At 44.5% G+C, this 24,515-nt stretch overlaps 1 protein-coding gene across 3 annotated transcripts in view; it reads left to right on the top strand.

Annotated features, from left to right (window-relative positions):
• Positions 1 to 24,515, top strand: part of LOC132378741 (leucine-rich repeat-containing protein 49) — a 153,644-nt gene that overhangs the window by 60,886 nt on the left and 68,243 nt on the right. For all 3 annotated transcript variants that reach the window (XM_059945856.1, XM_059945855.1, XM_059945854.1), the window contains exons 9-11: positions 2,970 to 3,031; positions 16,504 to 16,651; positions 17,494 to 17,577. In XM_059945856.1, coding sequence (XP_059801839.1) covers positions 2,970 to 3,031; positions 16,504 to 16,651; positions 17,494 to 17,577 — 294 coding nt within the window. The remainder of the gene's footprint in view (positions 1 to 2,969; positions 3,032 to 16,503; positions 16,652 to 17,493; positions 17,578 to 24,515) is intronic.

Genomic DNA, 24,515 nt, shown 5'->3' on the forward strand with positions numbered 1-24,515 from the left:
TTCCTGGGTGTCACTATCTCAGAAGACTTGTCCTGGACAAGTAATTTGTAATTGCAAAGGCAGAATGATAGTGCCTCTACTTAGTTCGGCATCTGGAGATTAAACATGTCATCAAAAACTTCGACAAACTTCTGTTTATGTGACAGCTGCATCATAACCTAGTATGGGAACACGAAAGATGAAGGAACATATCAATCCTCATAGAGGGATCAGAAGTAGAGGGAGGGAGCAGCATCAAGTTCCTGGGTGTCAAGATCTCTGAAGACCTAACCTGGTCCGAACATATCGATGCGGTTATAAAGAAGGTAAGACAGTGACTACATTAGGAGTTTGAAGAGATCTAGTATGTTAACAAATACACTCAAAAACTTCTATAGATGTACAGTGGAGAGAATTTTAACGAGCTGCCTGTATGGGGAAGGGTGGCTTCTGCACAGGACCGAAAGAAGCTGCAGAGAGTTGTAAATTTAGTTGGCTCCATCTTACAAAGTACAAAGCCTACAAAGTACCCAGGACATCTTTAATGAGGGATTTCTCAGAAAGGCACCATCCATTATTAAGGACTTCCAGCACCCAGGGCAACTGTTTCCTCTCTGTTACTATCAGGTAGGAGGCACAGAAGCCTGAAGGCACACACTCAGCGATTCAGGAACAGCTTCTTCCCCTCTGCCATCCGATTCCTAAATGGACATTGAACCCATGAACACCTCCTTACTTTTTAAATACATATTATTTCTGTTTTTTTTGCATGATTTTTTTAATTTATTCTGTATACATATACAGTAATTGATTTATTTTTTATTATTGTTGATTTTTTTTTCGGGTAGATGGAGCTTATCAGCCTGGAAAGGCAGTCCATCTAAGAGAGGGAAAACTCTGATTTCAAACCTCTGCTGCCTTGTGGCCATACCCACTCATAGGAGAAGCTTTGGGAGTAAACCCTGAGGACAAATCCAGAGCTGGAGTCCTTAAGGCAGTCTGACATTGCCTTCATCCTCGTTCTGGCAACTCCTGCGATGTCACTGGTGCCAAGTTGTATCGGCCCTTGCCCTTCCCTGGGACAACATCAATGGCATGGAGAGGGGAGACAAGCAGCATGGGCAACTGCCGGTCTTCCATACAACCTTGCCCAGGCCTGCACCCTGGAGAGGACACTCCAAGACTTTCCAGGCACAGATCTATGGTCTCGCGAGCCTAACGAATGCCACACACCATTGTTGTTTTTTTTTCTTTTTCTATATTATGTATTGCATTGAACTGCTGCTGCTAAGTTAACAAATTTCACGACTCATGCCAGAGATAACACAACTGATTCTGATTCTGATGCCTTTGAATGGAAAATCCTACAAAAGGTTACTGGATTTGGCCGAATACATCGCTGGTAAAACCCTCCCAACCAGGGAGCACATGTATGTGAAACACTGTCATAGGAAAACAGCATCCGTCATCAAAGATCTTCACAACACAGGCCATGCTCCTTTATCGCTGCAGCCATCAGGTAGAAGATACAGGTACCTCAACTCGCACCACCAAGTTCAAGAACAGTTACTACCCCTCAACCATCAGGCTCTTGCACAAAAGGGAATAGCCACATTGATTCTATTTCTGGTGTTCCCACAACCAACAATCTCATTTTATCCTGGTATTTCATTGTCTCATTATTTATTGCTATTTAGTTACATTTGCATTTGCACAGATTGATGTCTTTTATGCTCTACTTGCTATTTCATTGATCCTGATATAGTTACTATTCTATAGATTTACTGAATATGCCCAGAGGAAAATAAATCTCAGGGTTGTATGTGGTGACATATATGTGCTCTTTGAACTTTGGTTTCAACCGTCTCTTATCTCTAATGAACATATAGCAACCTGAAAATTAATTCTTAGTTCACTGATGCTGCTGAGAATTTCCCTCATTATCTGTTCATAATTTCTTGTCCCTCTGCCAGTCATATCTGGACCTGTCTACTATTTTTTTTTTGGAGCATAAGTGTTTTACGCAGAGTTGTTAGGCTGAATAACTTTTACCCATCAGAATCAGGTTTATAATCTCTGTCTTTTATGATGAAGTACAGTGCAAAGACATAAAATTACTATGAATTACAAAAGGAATAATGAAATACACTGTAGTGTTCATGGGTTCATATCCATATTTGTGTGGCATGCTCTGGTTTCCTTCAAAGACATACAGGTTTATTGGACAGCACTGACTCGTTGGACCGGAAGGACCTGTTACCATATTGCATCTCCAAATAAATAAATACTGTCGTTGCTTTCTGAGCTGTGACTTTACTGAGTATTGGTGGGCACATTCTTGGCAGTGCCAGGAGGGCACCATGACTATCCAAAGCGTTCAGGCTGTACTCTAATAAAACTCTCCAGTTTGTTCTCATGTTGACAAGTTTATTTTTTGTGTGTGGCTTTGTGTATTGTAGTTCCTAATTTCTGTGTTTATTGTTAGGTTATCAGTGTCATTTAGCCAAATTGGTGACAGGTCCAGAGTGTTTGGTTTTTGCTTAAGTTTTTAAAAAAGAGATTGAGTAGCTCTGCTGAAGAACATGCTCTGAAAGAATTTGTTTCTGAAGCTTTTCTGGGGGGGGGCAGCCACACTAATGATGAGCTTGAACAATGAAACTGGTTGAGAGTGACAGTTTGAAAGCCAATCAGTGTTGTTGTAGAGCAAACACGCAGGCTCCTGCAATCGAATTGCTGAGGTAGCACGGTGACCCTGCTGAGTGCACGCAGCAACAAAGCAGTTGCATCCCTGACTTTTAACTGACAAATTCATCAGTCTGTTCAGTTATCTACATTGTGGCAGCCTTCTACAGTGCTTAGCTACAGCCAGGAGGCTCAGCTTGCTGTGAGCAAAAACCTGCAGTAAATGGGGCTGCAAGGATCCTTCCAAAGGCTGCTGGGATGTTCTGCACAATATTGCTGACAACTCCCTGTATTTCTTTCATTTACAGAGAGATGCAGACACATTACCTTGTCTCCAAAGAATTTTCCTCAGCTTTAACAACATATCCAGGTAAGAGCTACAGTATTATTAACAAAATCTGGCAGATCTCCAAAGGCCTAGGTGCTCACTTTGTTAAAGGCCAGAATCTTTGCTTATTATCAGTTACAGATTAATTTCCCAGAGCTTCTCTTTATTTAATTTTTTGCTGCATTCCTGTAAATTAAGAAATAGTTTTTATATTAACCTAAGACAATATTGAATGAAGCTAATGATTTGGTTTGATTTTATTTCAGTGTTACCGACTCATGTTCTAAACAGCTATTTTAAACCTGAGCTCAATTGCTGCAGCCGTTCAGTGAAGGGCAGCCATGCACCATGAACTGTGCAGCTACAGACTGAACAGCAGGAGGCAAATGCTGTCTGTTAGTCACATCATTTCATGACTTAATTCTAAGCAATATTTACTCTGAACTGTAAAAAGTGCTAATGGCTTTTGAACAGTTTTTAAAAAATGATATATTTACTAAGTTTCATGTTCAGAAGTGGGATAGAATTTATTCATATTGAGTATTATTTTACGGAATTTATTCCAAATTGTCCTGGTCTGAGGGCAATTATGAATTTATTATAAATCTCCAAATCAACACAAGCGCCAAATTATTTTTTCTAAATGTTTCCTCAGAATAGAGTAAATGTCCTAATGTTTGATCTTATATTAACAACTAATAATATAGCATTTGCAGTGTTTTGTTGTTTCTGGTTCAGGATGCCTGCACCCACTTCAAAGAGAAATAATTTATCTATGTAAGAGACTTCTGGGTGGTTCCCAGTTATAGCCATCTTATATTTTATAACTTACTTTCATGGACATCCATCTTCCTATTCTGTGATAAACAGCATAAAGATATTTTTTACTTGGGGATGGCTCAGGTCAAAGTTTAAAATGTCAGTGAGATTGAGAAGGGAAATAGAGGTACATCAAGAAATTGCAATTTAAAGAACATAGAACACTACAGCATGGTTCAGGCCCTTTGGCCCACAATGTTGTGCCAACCTTATAACCTACTCTAATATCAATCTAACACTTCATCCAGTATAGCCTCCATTTTTCTATCATCCATGTGCCTATCCAAGAGACTCTTATATGTTCCTAATACATATACCTTCGCCACCATACCTTCCTCCAATCACCTTAAAATTATAGACTCAAGAGGTACTGCAATGCTGCAAATCTAGAACAACAAACAGAATGTGCTAGAGGAGCTCAGCAGATCAGTGAGTATCTATAGATGGGAATAAACATTGGACATTTCAGGCAGAGACCCTTCATCAGGACTGGAAAGGAAGGGAGAAGAGTCGGAATAAGAAGATGGGGCGAGGGGAGGAAGAAGTACAAGGTGGCAGGTGATAGGTGAAACCTGGAGAGGGGAGGAGTGAAGTAAGGAGCTGGGAAGTTGATTGGTGAAACAGATACAGGGCTGGAGAAGTGAGATTCTGAGGCCATGGAAGAAAGAGAAAGAGGAGGAACACCAGAGAGAGGTGATGGACAGGTAAGGTGATAGAGGGAAACAAGAATGGGGAATGGTGAAGGAGGGGAGGGGGACAGTTACCAGAATTCGAGAAATCGATGTTCATGCCATCAGGTTGGAGGCTACACTGATATAATATAAGGGGTTGTTCCTACAAACTGACTGTGTCCTCATCATGGCAGTAGAGGAGGCCATGGACTGACATGTCAGAATGGGAAGTAGAATTGAAATGGGTGGCCATGGAGAAATCATGCTTTTTGTGGCAGATGGAGCAAAGGTACTCAATGAAGTGGTCTCCCAATCTACATTGGGTCTCACCAATATGCAGGAGACCACATCAGGTGCACTAGATACAGTAGATGACTCTAGCATACTCTCACGTGAAAATGTCACCTCATGTGGAAGGACTGTTTGGGGTCCTGAATGGTCATGAGAGAGTAGGTGGAGGTGCAGATGTGGCACTTGTTCTGCTTGCAAGGATAAGTGCCGGGATGGAGATCAGTGGGGAGGGACAATTGGAGAAGAAAATCGCATAGGGAGCAATCCCTGCAGAAAGTGGGGTGGAGGGGAGGGAAAGATGTGCTTGGCAGAATCCTGTTCCTGCAGAAGTTACAGAGAATTATAAACTGGATGCAGAGGCTTGTGGGGTGGTAGATGAGGACAAGAGGAACCCTATCCTTGGTGTAATTAGGGTTCTTGTGGTCTTTTCCTCCCTACCACTTTCCACGCTGAATATTAGAGAGACCCGATGTAGATTGGGAGACTGCTTCGTCAAACACCTTTGCTCCATCTGCCACAAAAAGTGGAATTTCCCAGTAGACACCCACTTCCCATTTTCATTCCGACATGTCAGTCTGTGGCCTCCTCTGTTACCACAATGAGGTAACACTCAGTTTGGATGAACAATACCTTGTATTCTGTCTGTGTAGTCTTCAACCTGATGGCATAAACATCGATTTCTCAAACTTCCAGTAATTACCCCCCCACCTTTCCTTCACTATTTCCCATTTTTGTTTCCCTCTCCTTCTCTTCTTACCTGCCCACCACCTCTCTCTGGTGCTTCTCCCACTTCTTTTTCTTCCATGGTCTTCTGTCTTCTCCTATCAAATTCCTCTTTCTCCAGCCCTTTATCTCTTCCACCAATCAACTTCCCAGCTCTTTATTTCACACCTGGTTTCACCTATCAACCTTGTACGTCTTCCTCCCCTCCCTGTATCTTCTTATTTTGAATTCTTCTCCCTTCTTTTCCAGTCCTGATGAAGGGTCTCACCCAAAACGTTGACTGTTTATTCCCATCCATAGATGCTAACTGACTTGTTGAGCTCCTCCAGCACTTTGTGTGTATTGCCTTAATATTAGCCCTATTGTGTTAGCCTTTTCTGCCCAGGGGAAAGAAGTCCCTTGCTGTTGCCCTATCTATACCTCCTATTGTACACCTACTGTATATCGAGTTGTCTCTCATCCTCTTTTGATCCAAAAAGTAAATCCCTGTCTCATTCAATTTATCCTCATTAAGACACATTCTCTAATTCAGACAGCATCCTGGTAAATCTTATCTGCTCTCTCCGTAATTCTTCCTGTAATTAAGTGACCAGAACTGAGCATAATACTTCAAATTTCAAATTTGATTGGCTAAGTTTTAGTATTTAAAAAATTACAGATTTGAGAGTAAAAGTGAGGAAAAAAAGTATGAGTTCATGACTGTTATAGGTGAAAAATGTTGGTAAGCTGCTTCTTTTTGCCCATCTCTTTGTTTAAAAAAAAACTCAGATTCTCGAGACAGAATTCCCCTCACACAATGCTGGCTATCTCTAATCAGTTCCATCTTTCAAATGTACACAAGTCTTGTCCCTTGAATCTTTGGTCCTAAAGACTTTTCAGCTCAAGGAAACAGTTGATTGTAGTTTATACTGTAATCTAGATCTCGACTCAGTCCCGGCCATCCTTTCATCAATTTCTCTGCAATATTGACAGCATCTTTTACACCAGTTCAAGTATGAACACACTCTCATTTTGCTGACTGCAATTGTATACGCTTGTCAAGTATAACATACAGTCAGCCCTCCTTATCTGCGAGTTCCACATGCACAAATTCAACTAACTGCAAATCAAGAAAACCAGGAAGTGCTCTTCCAGCACTTGTTGTTCAAGCATGTACAGACTTTTTTTTTGTCATTATTCCCTAAACAATGCAGTATAACAACTATTTTACATAGCATTTACATTGTTTTAGGTATTATAAGTAATATAGAGATGATTTAAAGTATACAGGAGGATATGCTTAGGTTATCGTGGATCGGGATCAAGAAAAAATCAGAAGTTCTCTTATCAAGTAAGCTGGAACAGGTACATCCAGTATTGTTTAACGTCAGTTAGTCAAACGTTTGTCTTAGTATATAGTATATATTTTACCTTTCTATGCACATAAAACACTTAAGAATGCATATTTCAGTGCCGGGCTCAGGAATCGAAGTTCCCTAGTTCGATCTAGTGAGAGATCCCTCCTGAGCGTGCTCTCCGTCCATGCCTGGTTGATGTGGAGGATCAAAAACCCAAAACCCAATAATTAAACCACTGCATTGCTTAGTAATAATTGTAGCTTTCATCGGGGCAGGGCCTTTCTCACTTTATCCTTTAAAATTGTTCTGATCAGTGACTGACTGTAGCCTAACGCTTTTCTAATGACCGATGCCATTTCACCTCCTTCTGATCGCTTTATTATTTCCACTTTATTTTCAATGATGATTGGGATTATTTTCATGAACAGAATCACTGCGGATTCAGAGCTCCACCACCAGGTACTAATGTCCACCGCACTGAGACAGGTTAAATAAGGGATTTGAGCATCTGCATTTTTTGATATCCGCGAAGGGTCCCAGAACCAATCCCTCACGGATAAGTAGGGCCAACTGTAAATAGTTTGTTCAATTCAATTATCACCTCATTGTCCTGACTGAGAAAGGCCAGTGCACTAGAAACCTTTTTCACCATCCTATACACCTGTGTCTCCATTTTCATAAGACCATAAGAGAGAGGAGCAGGATTAGGCCATTCAGCCCATCAAATCTGCACCATCACTCCTTCGTGGCTGATTTACTATCCCTCTAAACCCCTTTCTCCTCCCCTCTCCCTGTGATATTTGGTACCCTTACTAATCAACAAAATTTTTGGGGAATGATAGTCCAGTAAGCTAAACAGAATTGTTCAATTTTACAAAAGGAATGGAATTCCACTAAGACAATGAAGTTGCTCCTGAACCTGTACGTGTAGGAGAAGTTGCCTATTTTTTTCTTGTATTTACTTGTGAGAAAATTCAGCATATTTTTAGAATCTTCCTTAAAGAGTCAGTTAATACAACAAAAGCTTATAAAGAAGGAAGTCCTGTGCTCTGTCTCAGGAAAAAAACGGTACTGAATCTTCAATGTTGTCCTCGTGAACCCTCTCTAAAACTTCACTGTTGCCTCAATGAACCCTCTCTGAATCCTCAGTGTTGCCCCTGTGAACCCTCTCTGAATCTGCAGTGTCGTCACCGTGAACCATCTCTGAATATTCTGTGTAATCCCCATGAACCCCCTCTGAATCTTCAGTGTCGTCCCCGTGAACCCTCTCTGAATCTTCACTGTCGTCCCCATGAACCCTCTCTGAATCTTCACTGTCGTCCCCGTGAATCTTCTCTGAATCTTCAGTGTCGTCCCCGTGAAACATCACTGAACCTTCAGTGTCATCCCCGTGAACCCTCTCTGAATCTTCACTGTTGTCCCGATGAACCCTCTCTGAATATTCACTGTCATCCCCATGAATCCTCTCTGAATATTCAGTGTCATCAAGTCAAGTCACTTTTTATTGTCATTTCGACCATAACTGCTGGTACAGTACATAGTAAAAATGAGACAATGTTTTTTCAGGACCATGGTGTTACATGACACAGTACAAAAACTAGACTGAACTACGTAAAAAACAACACAGATTAAAAAAAAATGCACTAGACTACAGACCTACCCAGGACTGCATAAAGTGCACAAAACAGTGCAGGCATTACAATAAATAATAAACAAGACAATAGGGCAGTAAGGTGTCAGTCCAGGCTCTGGGTGATAGCCTGGGGGAAGAAACTGTTATATAGTCTGGTTGTGAGAGCCTGAATGCTTCGGTGCCTTTTCCCAGAAGGCAGGAGGGAGAAGAGTTTGTATGAGGGGTGTGTGGGATCCTTCATAAAGCTGTTTGCTTTGTGGATGCAGCATGTAGTGTAGATGTCCATAATGACGGGAAGAAAGACCCCAAAGATCTTCTCAGCTGACCTCACTATCTGCTGCAGGGTCTTGTGATCCAAGATGGTGCAAATTCCGAACCAGGCAGTGATGCAGCTGCTCAGGATACTCTCAATACAACCCCTGTAGAATGTGATGAGAATGGGGGGTGGGAGATGGACTTTCCTCAGCCTTCGCAGAAAGTAGAGACGCTGCTGGGCTTTCTTTGCTATGGAGCTAGTGTTCAGTGACCAGGTGAGATTCTCCGTCACCGTGAACCATCTCTGAATATTCTGTGTAATCCCCATGAACCCCCTCTGAATCTTCAGTGTCGTCCCCGTGAATCCTCTCTGAATGTTCAATGTCATCACCGTGAACCCTCTCTGAATCTTCACTGTTGCTCCCATGAACCCTCTCTTTATCTTCAGTGTCATCCTCATGAATCCTCTCTGAATATTCAGGGTTGTGCCCGTGAAACCTCTCTGAATCTTCAATGTTGTCCCCATGAAACTCCTTGAATCTTCAAGATCACCCCCGTGAACCCTCTCTGAACCTTCAGTGTTGTCATCATGAACCCTCTCTGAATATTCAGTGTCATCACCGTGAATCCTCTAAATATTCAGTGTCAGCCTCTCTGAATATCGTTACGTACCCTGTAACGGGTTAAAAAGAACCAGCTGAAATGATCACAACTGGAGTCTGAGTCTTCCGTTATAAACTCTATTTTATTAGTAACTACGTGAATAAACTAATATAAAACAAGGTAAGGTAAACAGGTTAGCAAAGTATATACATATATAAGTGAGTAAAGTTCCCAAGCTTCCCAGCACAGGTGGTTAGGTGATACAGTCTTACAGTGGTATAGTAAGTAATCAGTTCAGTTCTGGAATTTGATTTGAGTAGAGTTGGAGACAGAGATAGAGAGTTGGTTTGTTTTCCCAATGTCGATGCCAATCCTCCACATTGTCCTCCTGCTCCCGAAGCTTACAGTCACTGACTGTGACCACAAAAAGAGGATGCCATCTTCTGTGGTGGAGTTATCAACCCAGACCAGGGTTAAACACACCGATAGCTCCCCGCCGGTCCACACTGTGAGCAAAACCCCACCCTTGTTGTAGGTACACAAAGCTCACCAGTGGCATCCTTGCCTCTGGCATTGTGTGTCTCTTGTATGTCTAATTAAAAAGTCGACTGACCTTGCATATATCTCCCTAGTGCGGAACACGACCTGTCCATCATATAGCTCTGCCTTTCAGTTTCCAAGGCAACTCACAGACTTTCTCTCTCTCTCTCTCTCTCTGCTGCTGAAGTAGCACACAAGCTGTTCATTCCCTTTCTCTCTTGTTAAAGGAACAGTCCACTTTAGAATAATCCTTCAGATCTCGTCACAATATTCAGTGTCATCCCCATGAACCCTCTCTGAATATTCAGTGTCATCACCGTGAATCCTCTAAATATTCAGTGTCAGCCTCATGAACCCTCTCTGAATCTTCAGTGTCATCCCCGTGGACCCTCTCTGAATATTCAGTGTCATCACCGTGAATCCTCTCTGGATCTGCAGTGTCAAACCCATAAACTCTCTCAGAATATTCAGTGTTGTCCCAGTGAACCCTCTCTGAATCTTCAGTCTTGTCCCCATGTACCCTGTCTGAATCTTCAGTATCATCCTCATGAATCCTCTCTGCATCATCAGTGTCAAACGAATAAACTCTCTCTGAATCTTCAGTGTTGACCCCATGAACCCTCTCTGAATATTCAGGATCGTCCCCATGTACCCTCACTGAATCTTCTTCATACTTTGCTCTTCCACCAAAATTTGTCAAATTGGCAAACCTGTATGGATTACACACAGCTTCATTGTCCAAAGCACTGATGATTGAAGAACTGCTTTCTGAGGCACTGATGTACTTGCATCTAAACAGTGCATCTAATTTCTATGTTGCTTTCTCCCTCAATGCCTCAGGATGCAAATTGCATCCTGGAGAATTATCATCTCCTGGTCCTATTAATTTCTTCAATATTAATATATTTATCTTTAGGCTCTTTTATTTGTTCTGGATTTCCACTGTTGTCTTTGACTTTGTTAAAGATAGACAAAGTAATTGTTTAATTGTACTGCCAATTGTTCCCCAATATAATTTTTTTCTTCGTCTAAGACATCCACATTACCCATAGCTTTAGCTAATCTTTCCTCTTACATCTTACTCTGGGATGAAACTGGTACAGAACCTGCAGAAGAGAACCTTCGGAAAGGCAGTGTCAGAGATAAGGATGGACAGAAGAGATGGTGCTGGCTTCAGACAGGCAGTATTAGAGGTGAAGATGGACAGAGAAGGTGCTAAATTCAGACAGACAGTGCCAGAGGTCAGGATGGACAGAGAAGAAGGTGCCAGCTTCAGACAGCTATGTAGGACTGTGGTCAGACCCCACTTGGAGTACTGTGCTCAGTTCTGGTCGCCTCACTACAGGAAGGATGTGGAAGCCATAGAAAGGGTGCAGAGATTTACAAGAATGTTGCCTGGGTTGGGGAGCATACCTTATAAGAATAGTGTAGTCACGCTGATATGCAGCGAGTGAAAACAACACACTGAGTCGACCAGGGTCTGGTTGAACCGTTTACTGTTTCAATCAAGTGCACTTAAGTGCCCACTCCCAGCATCTCCCGCTCTTTGCGGGGCAGAAGTGACGTCAACTTCCGGGCCGAGGTCTGCCCTGCACTCAGAGCCCTCTTGGCTGCTGCTGGCTGCGGACTCGCCCGTGACTGCTGGAGCCGGTTCGCTTGCTGAGTGGGTGAGCCACCACATGACCCCCCCCCCCCCTGAACTGGTGCTAGGAGGTACAGAGTCCGCAGCCTGCACACTGTCAGTTCTTTTAGGTGGCCGGCTTCATCGTCGTGGGGGTGGCACCGCAACCCGGCGTTCAAGGTCTAGATGCGCTGGTTTGAGACAGTCAGTGATAAAAGTCTCTTCACGACCGCCGATGTCGAGAACGCAGGTCATTCCCATTATGGTGCACCACCTTGTAGGGTCCTTCGAATGGTCGCTGCAGGGGTGGTCTGTGCGCGCCTCAGCAAACAAAAACATACTTGCTCTGTTGTAGGTCCTTGGGCACAAAGGAGGGAGTTGTTCCGTGATGGGACGTCGGGACTGGGGCAAGTGTTCCAAGCCACTCCCAGAGTTTAGTCAGAACCGCCGTAGGTGTGTCCTCCTGGCCACAGGGTGCTGGCACAAACTCACCGGGAACTGTGAGCAGGGCACAGTAAACAAGTTCAGCCGATGATACGGCCAGGTCCTCCTTGGGTGCCGTGCGGATGCCAAGCAGCACCCAAGGGAGTTCGTCAACCCAGTCTGGCCCTCGGAGGCGTGCCATCAGGGCTGACTTCAAGTGCCTGTGGAAACTGTGCCAGGCCATTGGACTGCAGGTGGTAAGCAGTCGTTCGGTGGAGCTGGGTTCCGAGGAGTTGTGCCAGTGCAGACCACAAAGCCGATGTGAACTGCACACCCCTGTCTGAAGTGACGTGGGCTGGGAGTCCGAACCATGCCACCCAGGTGGTACTCAGGGCTCTGGCGCATGTCTCCGTGGCTGTGTCAGCGAGTGGGATAGCTTCCAGCTACCTTGTGAACCTGTTCACCTTGGTGAACAGGTATCTCACTCCTCTCAAAACCGGCAGTGGGCCGACGATATCCACGTGGACATGTTCAAACCTCCTATGTGTTGGCTGGTAGGGTTGCAGTGGGGTGCTTATGTACCTCTGGATTTTGGAGGTTTGACAGTGCGTGCATGTCCTGGCTCAGTGCCTGACCTGCTTGTGTAGACCGTGCCAAACAAACCTGTCTGCGATCAGCCAGATGGTCGCCCAGATGGAAGGGTGGGCTAAACCGTGCAAGGCGTCAAAAACACGGCGCCTCCAAGCAGTCGGGACAATGGGCCGAGGTTGCCCGGTGGACACATCGCAAAGGAGCTCATTACCTTCGGGCCCAATGGGTATGTCTTCGAGGCGGAGTCCTGAGACAGAGGTTCGGTACGCCGGCATCTCGCTGTCCAGTAGTTGCATCTTAGCTAACACCACATAATCCACCCCCGGAGACAGAGAGTGCCCTGATTGGATGGAGATGCATGACAGCACGTTGGCTACCATGTTGCTCTTCCCGGAGATGTGCTTAATCGTGGTTGTAAACTCCAAGATGTGCGACAGGTGGCATTGCTGGCGGCCCGACCACGGGTCCAACACTTTGGCAAGCACAAAGGTGAGGGGCTTGTGGTCTGTGAAGACTGTAAATTCCCTCCCTTCCAGGAAATACCTGAAGTGCGGGATGGCAAGGTACAGGGCCAGCAGCTCCCTGTTGAAAGCGCTGTACTTCAGTTCCGGGGGGTCAAAGGTCCCGGCTGAAAAAAGCGAACGGCTTCCGCTGGCCTTCGATGAGCTGCTCAAGCAAGCTGCCAACTGCCACAGGTATCCACAGTGAGGGCAGTGGGGGCGTCGATCAGGTGGACAAGAGGTGGCGTTTGCCAGCATGTTCTTGGCTTGTTTGAAAGCTGCCGTCGACTCCTTTGTCCAGGTGACCTCTTTGGCCTTGCTGGACATCAAGCCAAAAAGGGGCCACATGATCTGGGCCGCTGAGGGCAGAAAATGGTGGTAAAAGTTAACCATCCCAACAAATTCCTGCAGGCATTTAACAGTGCTGGGTCTGGCAAATTGGCGGATGGCTTCAACTGTTGCTGGCAGAGGCACAGCTCCATGGTGGTCGATCCGGTGTCCCAAGAAGTCGATGGCGGGTAAGCTGAACTGGCACTTGGTGGGGTTGATAGCCAGGCCATAGTCACTTCGGTGGTGGCAAAGCAGGCGTAAATGTGCTAGATGTCCCTGGCGGGAGTTGCTAGCAATAAGTATGTCATCCAGGTAGATGAACAGAAAGTCCAGACCTCACCCTACTGCATCCATCAGATGCTGGAATGTCTACGCCGTGTTTTTGAGCCCAAACGGCATCCTGAGGAACTCAAACAGGCCAAGGGGGGTAATGAGGACCGTCTTCGAAAAGATGCGCACCCCATGCAGGTTGGCCGTAAAATCCTGGATGTGCGGTACCGGATAGCGATCGGTCGTGGTGGCATCATTCAACCTCCTATAGTTGCCACACGGTCTCCACCCTCTCGCACACTTGGGCACCATATAGAGTGGGAAGGCCCACGAGCTGTCGGAACACCGCACAATCCCCATCTCCTCCATCTTCTTGAAATCCTCTTTCACAAGGCGGAGCTTGTCAGGTGGTAGCCTGCGGGCCCGGGCATGGAGGGGAGGTCCCTGTGTGGGGATGTGGTGCATCACGCCGTGCTTGGGGTCTGTTGCGGAAAACTGCAGCTTGATGATAGATGGGAACTCTGATAACACTCTGGCGAACTCATTGTCGGAATACATGATGGAGTCCAGGTACAGGACCGGTAACCTGGCCTCATCAAGGGAGAAGGTCTGGAACATCTTCGCGTCGACCAATCGTCGTCCCTTCAAATCCACGAGCAGGCAGTGCACGTAGAGGGAGTCCGCACCCATCAATGGCCATGATACTTCGGCCAGCGTAAATGTCCATGTAAAGCGGCTGGAACCGAACTGCAAGGGGATGGTTCTTGTGCCGTAGGTGCGGATGGTGCTGCTGTTGGCTGCCGTAAGTTCCGGTCCTGTTCTAGTTCGGGTATCGTGGCTCGAGGGGGGTAGGACACTGATTTCCGCCCCGTATCCACCAGGAATCTGCGCCCGGAGTGCTTGTCCCAAACATAGAGGAGGCTATCACGGTGACCAGCTGCCGTAACCATCAGCGACAGCTGGTCCTGGCGTTTCCCTGGAACGAGCATGGCAGTTGGCAGCGGCGGGCCCCGGAACCCCACCTTTGATGATAAAAACACCAAGACTCAGAAGTAGTGCCACCCCTTGGTGTAGGTGTTACTTGCTCTGCTGCTGGGGCGTGGGAGGGCTGGGCTTTGGCCATGCCACAGCATTAATTTTGATGGTGGTACCGCCATTTTGTTTGGTGCTCCAAAGCACGTCCGTGCAGGCAGCCACCCTGCGCGGGTCTCCAAGGTCTTCATCTGCTAGCAGGAGGCGGATGTCTTCAAGCATTTGCTCCAAGAAGATCTGTTCAAAAAGGAGGCAAGGCTTATGGCCGTCTGCCAGTGCTAGCATGTTGTTCATCAGGGCTGATGGTGCGCGGTTGCCCAGGCCATCCATGTGCAGTAACCGCGTGGACCGTTCATGGCAAGAGAGGCCAAATGTGCAGATTAACAGGGCCTTGAGTGCCTCGTACCTCTCCGTTGCCGGGGGCTGATGCAGAAAGTCAATATGCTGTCTCCTGGTCAAGGGCGCACACCACATAGTAATACTTGGTGGCGTCTGAGACAATTTGCCTGATCTGGAACTGGGCCTCTGCTTGCTCGAACCAGACCAAGAGTTGAGTGTTCCAGAAGGTTGGCAGTTTAAGGGAAACTGCATTCTGCAGAGCCGAGTCGTTCATGCTGGGTCCGAATGCCGTTGGACCGTCGGGATCACCAATGTAGTCGCACTGATGCGCAGCGAGTGAAAACAACACACTGAGTCGAGCAGGGTCTGGTTGAACTGTTTCAATCAGCGTGCACTTAAGTGCCTGCTCCCAGCATCCCCCACTCTTTGCGGGGCAGAAGTGACGTTGACTTCTGGGCTGAGGTCTGCCCTGCACTCAGAGCCCTCTCGGCTGCTACTGGCTGCAGACTCGCCTGCAACTGCTAGAGCTGGTTCGCTTGCCAAGTGGGCGAGCCGCCACAATAGATTGAGTGAACTTGGCCTTTTTTCCTTGGAGCGATGGAGGGATGAGAGGTGACCTGATAGAAGTGTATAAGATGATGAGAGGCATTGATCATGTGGATAGTCAGAGGCTTTTTCCCAGGGCTGAAATGGTTGCCACAAGAGAATACAGGTTTAAGGTGCTGGGCAGTAGGTACAGAGGAAATGTCAGGGGTAAGTATTTTACTCAGAGAGTGCTGAGTATGTGGAATGGGCAACAGTGGATATGATAGAGTCTTTTAAGAGACTTTTGGATAGGTACATAGAGCTTAGAAAAATGGAGGGCTATAGGTAAGCCTAGTAATTTCTAAGGTAGGGACATGTTTGGTACAACTTTGTGGGCCGAAGGGCCTGTATTGTGCTGTAGGTTTTCTATGTTTCTATGACAGACAGTGCCAGAGGTCAGGATGGACAGAGGAGAAGGTGCTAAATTCAGAAAGGTGGTTTCGGAGTCAGGATTGCAATGAGTTGTTGGAGCTCTACGACAACAGTACTACCAGCTGTGCGACTGTTGCGCCTGTCTGTTGATTCAGATTTCCAGCATTTACAGAATTTCTCATATCTATGATCCATCGTTGCACCTTTGCTGGATGCTGATTTGAATCGTCTGCAAGACACTGGTTCCAATATGGACGTGAGAAGTGATAAGATTGAATCTTCAGTTTGCAAACTACTAAGTAGACTAAGATTGCAAAGTAGACTAAGATTAATGGAGAGTAGAGAGAGAATTACCATAAAACACTGGGGTGGCTGTCACATTTATATCAGCATTTAGTAAAAACAGAAAAATTGTACTTCCATTGCTTAGTAATTGTATTTCAGATGGTATCTGACCTTCAGAGATGGTTGTACCATTGATGCATTTCTTATTTTAATCAGTTCACTAGTCCGTCCATCTGCTTAATTAACGCTGTTTGGGAAATAGCTTCTCTAACTGAGTGTTTTTATAAAATCCAGATTTGAGAACATTGCTTGTCTGGCAGACTCTTATTCGCTCTCTGAGGTTACCCTGGATGGCAATCCTATAGCTCAGGAGTCATGGTACAAGTATACGATTCTGCGACACATGGTGCAGCTACGACAGTTGGACATGAAGAAAATCACGGTGAGTTCCTGGCTGCACTCGTTGGTCTGTGTGCCAGGAACCGTCAATGAGTTGTCAATCTATTTGTAATTCACAACAATGCTTCCAGAATTGAACATTCAGTTATACTGACCCACTTTGGTTGAATTGGGGATACCAAAGCTGGCAGAAATGTGAAAACTGAAAAAGTACAATAGCATCGATCTATAGAAAAGCGGTCAGCAGTGCACAACAATCTCCAAGACTGTAGTGCATTTTAAGCTTAACTAGATCAGGACCAGGACCTCTAATGTGTGATATCTGGATTACTTCTGGTGCCACACTTCTAGGTGAGCTGCCAACTATGGCTGACAAGCCCCATCTACCCAAAGTGACAGGTTTTACGATAGTAGTAACCTGCCTTACCCCATCTTCTGTCAGTAGAAACGGTTCCAACAGGTTTAGTAGCTAAGCCACACACAAATGCCAGGAGTTGGACTTGTTTGTCAGAGATGTCCGTCATTGAGATGTATGTCATTGGGAGCATTTAGTAAGTAGTGGGAGCTTATCTCCACTATCGTGCTCCCTCCACTGGCTATGACAACTTTAAAGAACTGAATATAGAATAATTGAAAACAAATAAACTACAGATGCTGAAAATCTGAAGTTGAAAAAGAACCTGCTGGAAGCAGTCAATGGATTCAGCAGCATTAATGGAAACAGTTAATAATTTTATTTTGTATGTCAAGTATTTATTTCTAATAGTGTTTTTGTCTCATCACACTGATGACATAATTATATGCTTTTATAATTTTTGAACAGCTCATTGACTTGCTGCTGTTGATTGTAAGCAGTGGCTGATAACTTGTTTGATTATTTTGTAGGAAGAAGAGAGGCGAATGGCGTCGGTCATGGCCAGGAAAGAAGACGACAAAAAACGTGAAATCCACAAGCAGGCCATCTTGAAGGTGAAGTCTTAATGATTTTGCTGGCTTTGGCATTGACGAATATACCATAGAGTCAGAGCAGGATGGAGCTGGCATTCTCATTGAATTCTGTTCCTTGTGTTGTTGCAAGACCATAAAACTTAGAAGTAGAATTAGATCATTTGGCCCATCAAGTCTGCTCATGACTGATTTATTTTCCCTCTAGCCCCTTTTTCTCATAACCTTTGACACCCTTATTGATCAAAAAACCTATCAACCTCCACTTTAAATATGTACAATGACTTGGCCTCCACAGCTGTCTGTGGCAATGAATTCCATAGATTCACAACACTCTGGCTAAAGAAATTCCAGGTATACTGAGGCTGTGCCCTCTGGTTCCCAAATTAGAGTCCATGGACTCTTTGGTTAATGGCATAAAAGAGGTTGGAAACCCCCGTCCTAAAATCTGTCCAACCTTGTCTAAAATATATTTACTAAAGTAGCCTCTATTGGCCAGAGAATTCCACAGATTCACCAGTCCATCCTAAATTTACTTTGCTGAATCTTGAGGCTATGTCCACGAGTTCTAGTCTCACCTACCAATGGAAACAACTTTCCTGTCTCAATCTTACCGATCCCTTTCATAATTTCAGATGTTTCTATAAGATCTCCTCTCATTCTTCTAAATTTCAGCAAGTGCAGTCCCAGGCAACTCAATCTATCCTCAGTCTAACCCCTCATTTCTGGAATCAACTTCTCTGCACGCCTCCAAAGCTAGTATATCCTTCCTCAAGTAAGGAGACCAGAAATGCACACAGTACTCAAGGTGCAGCCTCACCAGTGTCCTGTACAGTTGCAGCATAACTTCCCTGCTCTTAAATTCAATCTCTCTAGCAATGAAGGCCAACATTCCATTTACCTTCTTGATAGCCTGCTATACCTTCAAGCCAAACTTTTGCAATTCATGCACAAGCACTCCCAAGTCTTTCTGCACAGCAGCATGCTGCAATCTTTTACCATTTAAATAATAATCTGATCTTCCATTTTCTCTTTCCAAAGTGGATAACCTCACATTTACCAACATTTTACTCCATCTGCCAGACCCTTGCCCATTCACTTAACCTATCTTTATCTCTCTGCAGACTCTCCGTATCCTCTGCACAATTTGCTTTTCCACTCAATTTAGTGTCATCAGCAAACTTAGATACACTACACTTGGTCTCCTCTTCCAGATGATTAATGTATATCATGAACAGTTGCCAGCCCAGCACCAACCCTGCGGCACACCGCTCACCACTGATTGCCAACTAGAGTAACACCCATGTATCCCAACTCTCAGCTTTCTGTTGGTTAACCAATCCTCTATACATGCTAATACATCACCCCCAACTCTTTTCAATGTTATCTTTTATGCGGCACCTTATCGAACGCTTTCTGAAAATTCAAATAAATAACGTCCATCTGTTCCCCTCTATCCACTGTGCTCATTATATCCTCCAAGAACTCCAGTAAGTTTGTGAAACAGGACCTGCATCTGCCTGATGGATCCATTTCTTTCCAGATGCCTCACTATTTCTTCTTTATTGATAGCTTCAAGCATTTTCCCAACTACAGGTGTTAAAATAACTGGCCTATAGTTATCTGCCTTCTACCTACATCCTTTTTTAAACAGTGGTGTCGCATTTGCCTTCTTCCAATCTGCCAGGACCAGAGTCCAGAGAATTTTGGTAAATTTTCACCAAGCCTCTACTATAACTTCTGCCATTTCTTTTAGTACCCTGGGATACATTCCATCAGGACTAAGGGACTTGTCTATCTTCAGGCCCACAAGTTTCCTCTTTAGTGATAGCTATTGTATCGAGGTTCTCATCCCCCATCACATCCATATCATCTCTCATCGGCATGTTAGGTGTGTCCTCCACCATGAAGACTGACACAGAATAGTCATTCAAAGCCTCAGCCATTTCCTCATTATCCAATATCAATTCCCCCCTCTCGTCCTCCACTGTGGTCACTTTAGCCACCCTTCTTTGCTTTATATAATTATAAAAACTTTTACTATTATTTTTATATTTTGTGCAAGTTTATTTTCATAATTGAGCTTCCCTTTCTTTATTGCTCACTTAGTGGTTCTTTGTTGCTTTTTAAAGTTTTCCCAATCTTCCAGTTTCCCACAACTGGTAGTCACGAGCAATAGTCACGAGCCTGTATACACGAGGTTTTAGTTTGATGCCTTCCTTTATTTCCTTAGTTATCCATGGCTGGCTCTCTGCATCCTTACTGTCCTTGCTTGTAACTGGAATATACTTTCATTGAACACCATCCTAGTCTATTGGAAACATACTCTCCATGTGTAGGCAGTGATTAATATTTTGCAAAGCAGTTAATGAAACAAACCAGTAAATGAGAAACTGAAAATGCAGGCAAAACTATGCCATTCAGGCTGACATGGTTCTAACAGAGATCAGCAACCTAAAACATTCACAGTGCTTGAAGATGCTGCCTGACCCAGGTATTTTACAGGACCACAGTTTGGCTTTAGTTTCAGTTTAAGCAGATCATGATTCCAGGGCAGTCATTCCAGTATGTTTTGTATTAATCACTTGCAGTAGAAGCCCTGGGCTTTAAAATAAATGAACTGCAGGCCTCCAGATTTCTTGCCAGTTTTGGGAAACCTAAAAGAACAAGATGAGTGATGCTGAGTGAATAGAAATGTTTTTGAAATCCATTTGCATAGATTTGGTTCCTAGAAGGGATTTATTGCCCAGTTGAGTTTGTACTGTATCAACACTATTTCTTTAACTGTTCAGATAAAATAGAGTAGTAGTATGTGACATTAATTTAAATTTCACATGACTGAAGTCTTTGAAATTGAAACTTCGTCCCTTGCAGCCCTGCAAAATTCCCTGGAGAGTTGGCAGACATGGTCGGAAGCTTAAAAAAAAGCAGTTTATCTTAAATTTCTTCTGCTGGAAATGACGTGTATATCTTCTACCCCACATTCTACAGGCTTCAATGTAAGCTAAAGTATCCATCATTACAATGCTCCTTCAATGGATGGCTAACAAGTGATTGTTAAATATTGCTGAGATATTAGATCAATAACATCAAACGGGAAAAGCACCAAGCAGCATTTGCATAGATATTCAGTGGGACAAAGTCTCACCACATTGTTTCACAAGAAGGAAAGTTTGACAGTTGACCTTTATCAAAAAATCTGTTAATGTTCTTACTTCATGAAGTAAACTTCTTGCTTCATCCCCCCTCATCCCACCTTCTTATTCTGGCTTCTTTCCCCCTTCTCCCCAGTCCTGATGAAGGGTCTCAGCCCAAAATATTGACTTGTAGCAGTGTGCTACACGCAGCGCTGAAATAACGACATGTAGTCAGTGAGCTGCAGTTGCAAAAGAGGTTTATTCAAACTTCGTGGCCTTGCTTTAAAGCCTTCCTGTTCCCGCCCTCCCCGGGTGGAAATACTGTATTCACAGTCCCGTCCCGTGCGCAGGCTTTTCCCCTTGCTTGTGAAGCAGGCTTGGCGCCCTCTTTGGGACCGGCCTCAATGCTGGCATGCGCCACTTTGTGAGCCGGTTCGAGTGTGCTGGGAAGTGGGTCGCCACAGACTGTTTATTCATTTTCATAGATGCTGCCTGACCAGCTGAATTCCTCCAGAATTTTGTGTGTGCTGTTAACACAGCTTTAAGTAAAACACAGTGTAGTAAAGCAGGGAAAGGCAAAACCTTTACAGAATACTAGTTAGGCTTCAGCTGGAGAATTATGTTCCTTTCTGAACAGCCAATCTGAGGAATGAATATACGAGCTGGGACATCATGTTGCTGCTGCTGTGCATGAAATTAGTTGGAATATTGTATGCAGTTCTGGTCACCACATTCTGCCGGCAGTAGAGAGAGTGTGGAAAAGACTCACAGGATGTTGCCTGGAATGGAGGGTTTTAATTTTAAGGAGAGATTGGATAGGGTGGAATTGTTCTCAGATATTCATGGAGTTAAAAATTGCTTAGTCACACACATGCGCACTGGGCAGAAAAGACACGAAGTAAAACCCCGCAACCCGGAAATAGAAATAATATGTGTACACCAGGGGTTACCACCCTTTTTTACACCACATATTGACAATACGTATTGATCATATTGACAATATTCTTGCGGACTGGCCGACAGGTGGGGGGGGGGGCGGGGGTGCTAAACACGACCGGAATATAGTGATACTCATGGCAGGTTCCTTATGTCCAGTCTATTCCGCAATTTAGTTTACGTGGCTCTCAGCACTTAGCTTCTGTCCCGCTTGCTCACGTTTTTTCTGCTCTAAAAACTCAATGGGTTTGTCTTTATAAGTGCAGGGTAATTGGACTCAAGGTGCCAAAGCAGTTTTGAGGGCTTCTTTGTCTCATTAGACAGCCTCTGGGCCTGAACTCCAGCCTCCTGCCCACCTGCCGCCAGACGCCTTGGTCAGGTGCGGCTGGTCGTGGGTGGGGTGAGAGGACAAAGTAAGGGCTGGAGGTCCCCGTCCCAGGGCCGCGGCGGTCACAGTCTGGAGAGAGCGACCGAGTGAGAAGTGCGATTGGCCAACAAAGTTTGTTTCAGTAGATCACAGCGAGGTAACTACTCTGCTACTTATGAAACCCTGAGGTCGTCTGTGAATATTTTAGCATCGGGTTCCCCACGAACATTTGTTGTGCTAAACAGGTTTCGAGGCAGCACCCATCTGTCCGCACTCCAAGCCAGTAGCAACGGCACTTCCTGCCGGCCGCATGAGGCAGCCGGTTACCCGAGGCCAACCCTGGTGCGAGGGTGTCACTGCGTTTAGGCGACTGATGACCTCTTCTGCATTCAAGTTCCAACAGTGGGCGTGACAGGGAATGAGGAAAGGTGCAGCTGACTCATATCATTTCATATCGCCAAATCATCGTTTCCTTGTGGCCCGGTGGTTGGGAACCACTGAAGTACACTGTGTAGTGTGTGACAGAGGAGCTACACATACGCACCGGGCAGAAATAATGGAACTAAAACCCCGCAACCCGGAAACAATCTCTCAACAGTATTTGTGTATTTATTTTTCTTTTTTTTTCAGGATCTACTGGAAAATCTCAAAGATCAACCAGTCGACCGCAATCGACGGGTTGGCGATCACTATTTTAAGCCTTCCCTATCCATGTGCTTGTCCAAACATCTTTAAACATGCAATTGTATTTGCCTCTACCGTCTCTTCTAGCAGTTCGTTTCATATATCTACTATCCTCATCATAAGAACATAAGAAATAGGAGCAGGAGTAGACCATCCGGCCCATTGAGCCTGCTCTGCCATTCAATAAGATCATGGCTGATCTGTCTGCCTTTTCTCTCAAGTCTTCTCGTACTGAGAATTTTGTCTGCATCCTGTATAACTGAATCCGAGAGTACAGGGACCCAAACCAGACAAGTTCAGCCAAACAACAATTTGTAATAGATGGAAAATGCTAAGTCAGTAAAACTAATCCTCTTGCTGTTGACCTAAATATGATGTTGTCAGCTAAATGTGCTTTATTCCTTCGTGTAGTCTTTCTGTCTTTCTCAAATCCATCTATCTTTGTATCATCAGTGAACTTGACAACAACATGCTCATTCATAATTTCATGTGCTGATCCAAGCCATTAATAGAAATAGTAGATAATTAAGGCCCCAATTCTAGTTCATGCACCCCCCACCCCTGGCTGTTTTATAATTGCCAATGCGAGAATAATCCATTTATCCCGGTTCTTCAGAGTTAAAACCAATGCACCCACAATATTTTATTTTAGGGACCACCTCCTTTAAGATCCTAGGATCTAGGACATTGGGTCCTGGGAACTTATTGGTCTTTAGTCTTATTAGATTGCCTTTATCTCCAGTGATGAGTTGGCTTTGTTCCTACCTCGTTATAGCCTCTTGATTATAAATAATTACTGTTTTTTCAATGTCTTTCATCATGAAGAACAATGCAAAATAATTGTTTTATATTCTTTGCTATTTCTTCCCATTATTAATTCTCTAACTCATTCTGTAAGACACAAATGTTGCTTTAGCTACTCTTTATATACTGTACTCATCAAAGTTTTTCCATTTTTACTTATTTGTTCGTTTTCACTAATACTTTTTTGAAATTCTGTTTGCTTTTTCTCTCAAGTAGTATCTTTGTTAAATTCCTGTGCCATATGCGCATGCACCACGAAAATGGCACCAGCACATTCACTCATCATTCAGCCCATCAAGTCTGCTCAGCCATTCCATCACGGCTGATGTATTATCCTTTTCAACCCGATTTTCCTGCCCTTTCCCCGTAACTTTTAATGCCCTGACTAATCAAGAACCTATCAAATCTCCGCTTTAAATATATCCAATGACCTCAGGCTCCATAGTCTGTGGCAATGAATTCCACAGGTTAACCACCCTCTGGCTAAAGAACTTCTTCCTCATCTCTGTTCAAAGTGGACATCCCTCTGTTCTGAGGCTGTGCCCTCTGGTCCTTGACTCCCCCACTATAAGAAACATACTCTCCATATCCACTCTATCTTGGCCTTTCAATATTCAGCAGGTTTCAGTGAAATTCCACCCCCCACCCCCCATTCTTCTGAACTCCAATAAGTACAGGCCCAGCGCTATCAAATGCTCCTCAAACATTAACCCTTTCATTCCCAGAATCATTTGTGAACCTCCTGGACCCTCTCCAATGCCTGCACATCTTTTCTTAGATAAGGGGCCCATAACTGCTCACAACATTTCAAGTACAGTCTGACCAAAGCCTTATAAAGCCTCAGCATAACATTCTTGCTCTTATATTCTTGTGCTCTCAAAATGGATGTTAACATTGTATTTGACCAGCAACCCAACCTGCAAGGTAACCTTTAAGAAATCCTGAATGAAGACTCCCACGTCCCTTTGACAGCTGTGGCAGGCTTAAATGCCATTACCTGTTACAAAGTGAAACCAAGCAACGTAGGTGACAAC

The sequence above is a fragment of the Hypanus sabinus genome, chromosome 21 (assembly GCF_030144855.1).
Source record: "Hypanus sabinus isolate sHypSab1 chromosome 21, sHypSab1.hap1, whole genome shotgun sequence".
Lineage (NCBI taxonomy): Eukaryota > Metazoa > Chordata > Chondrichthyes > Myliobatiformes > Dasyatidae > Hypanus > Hypanus sabinus.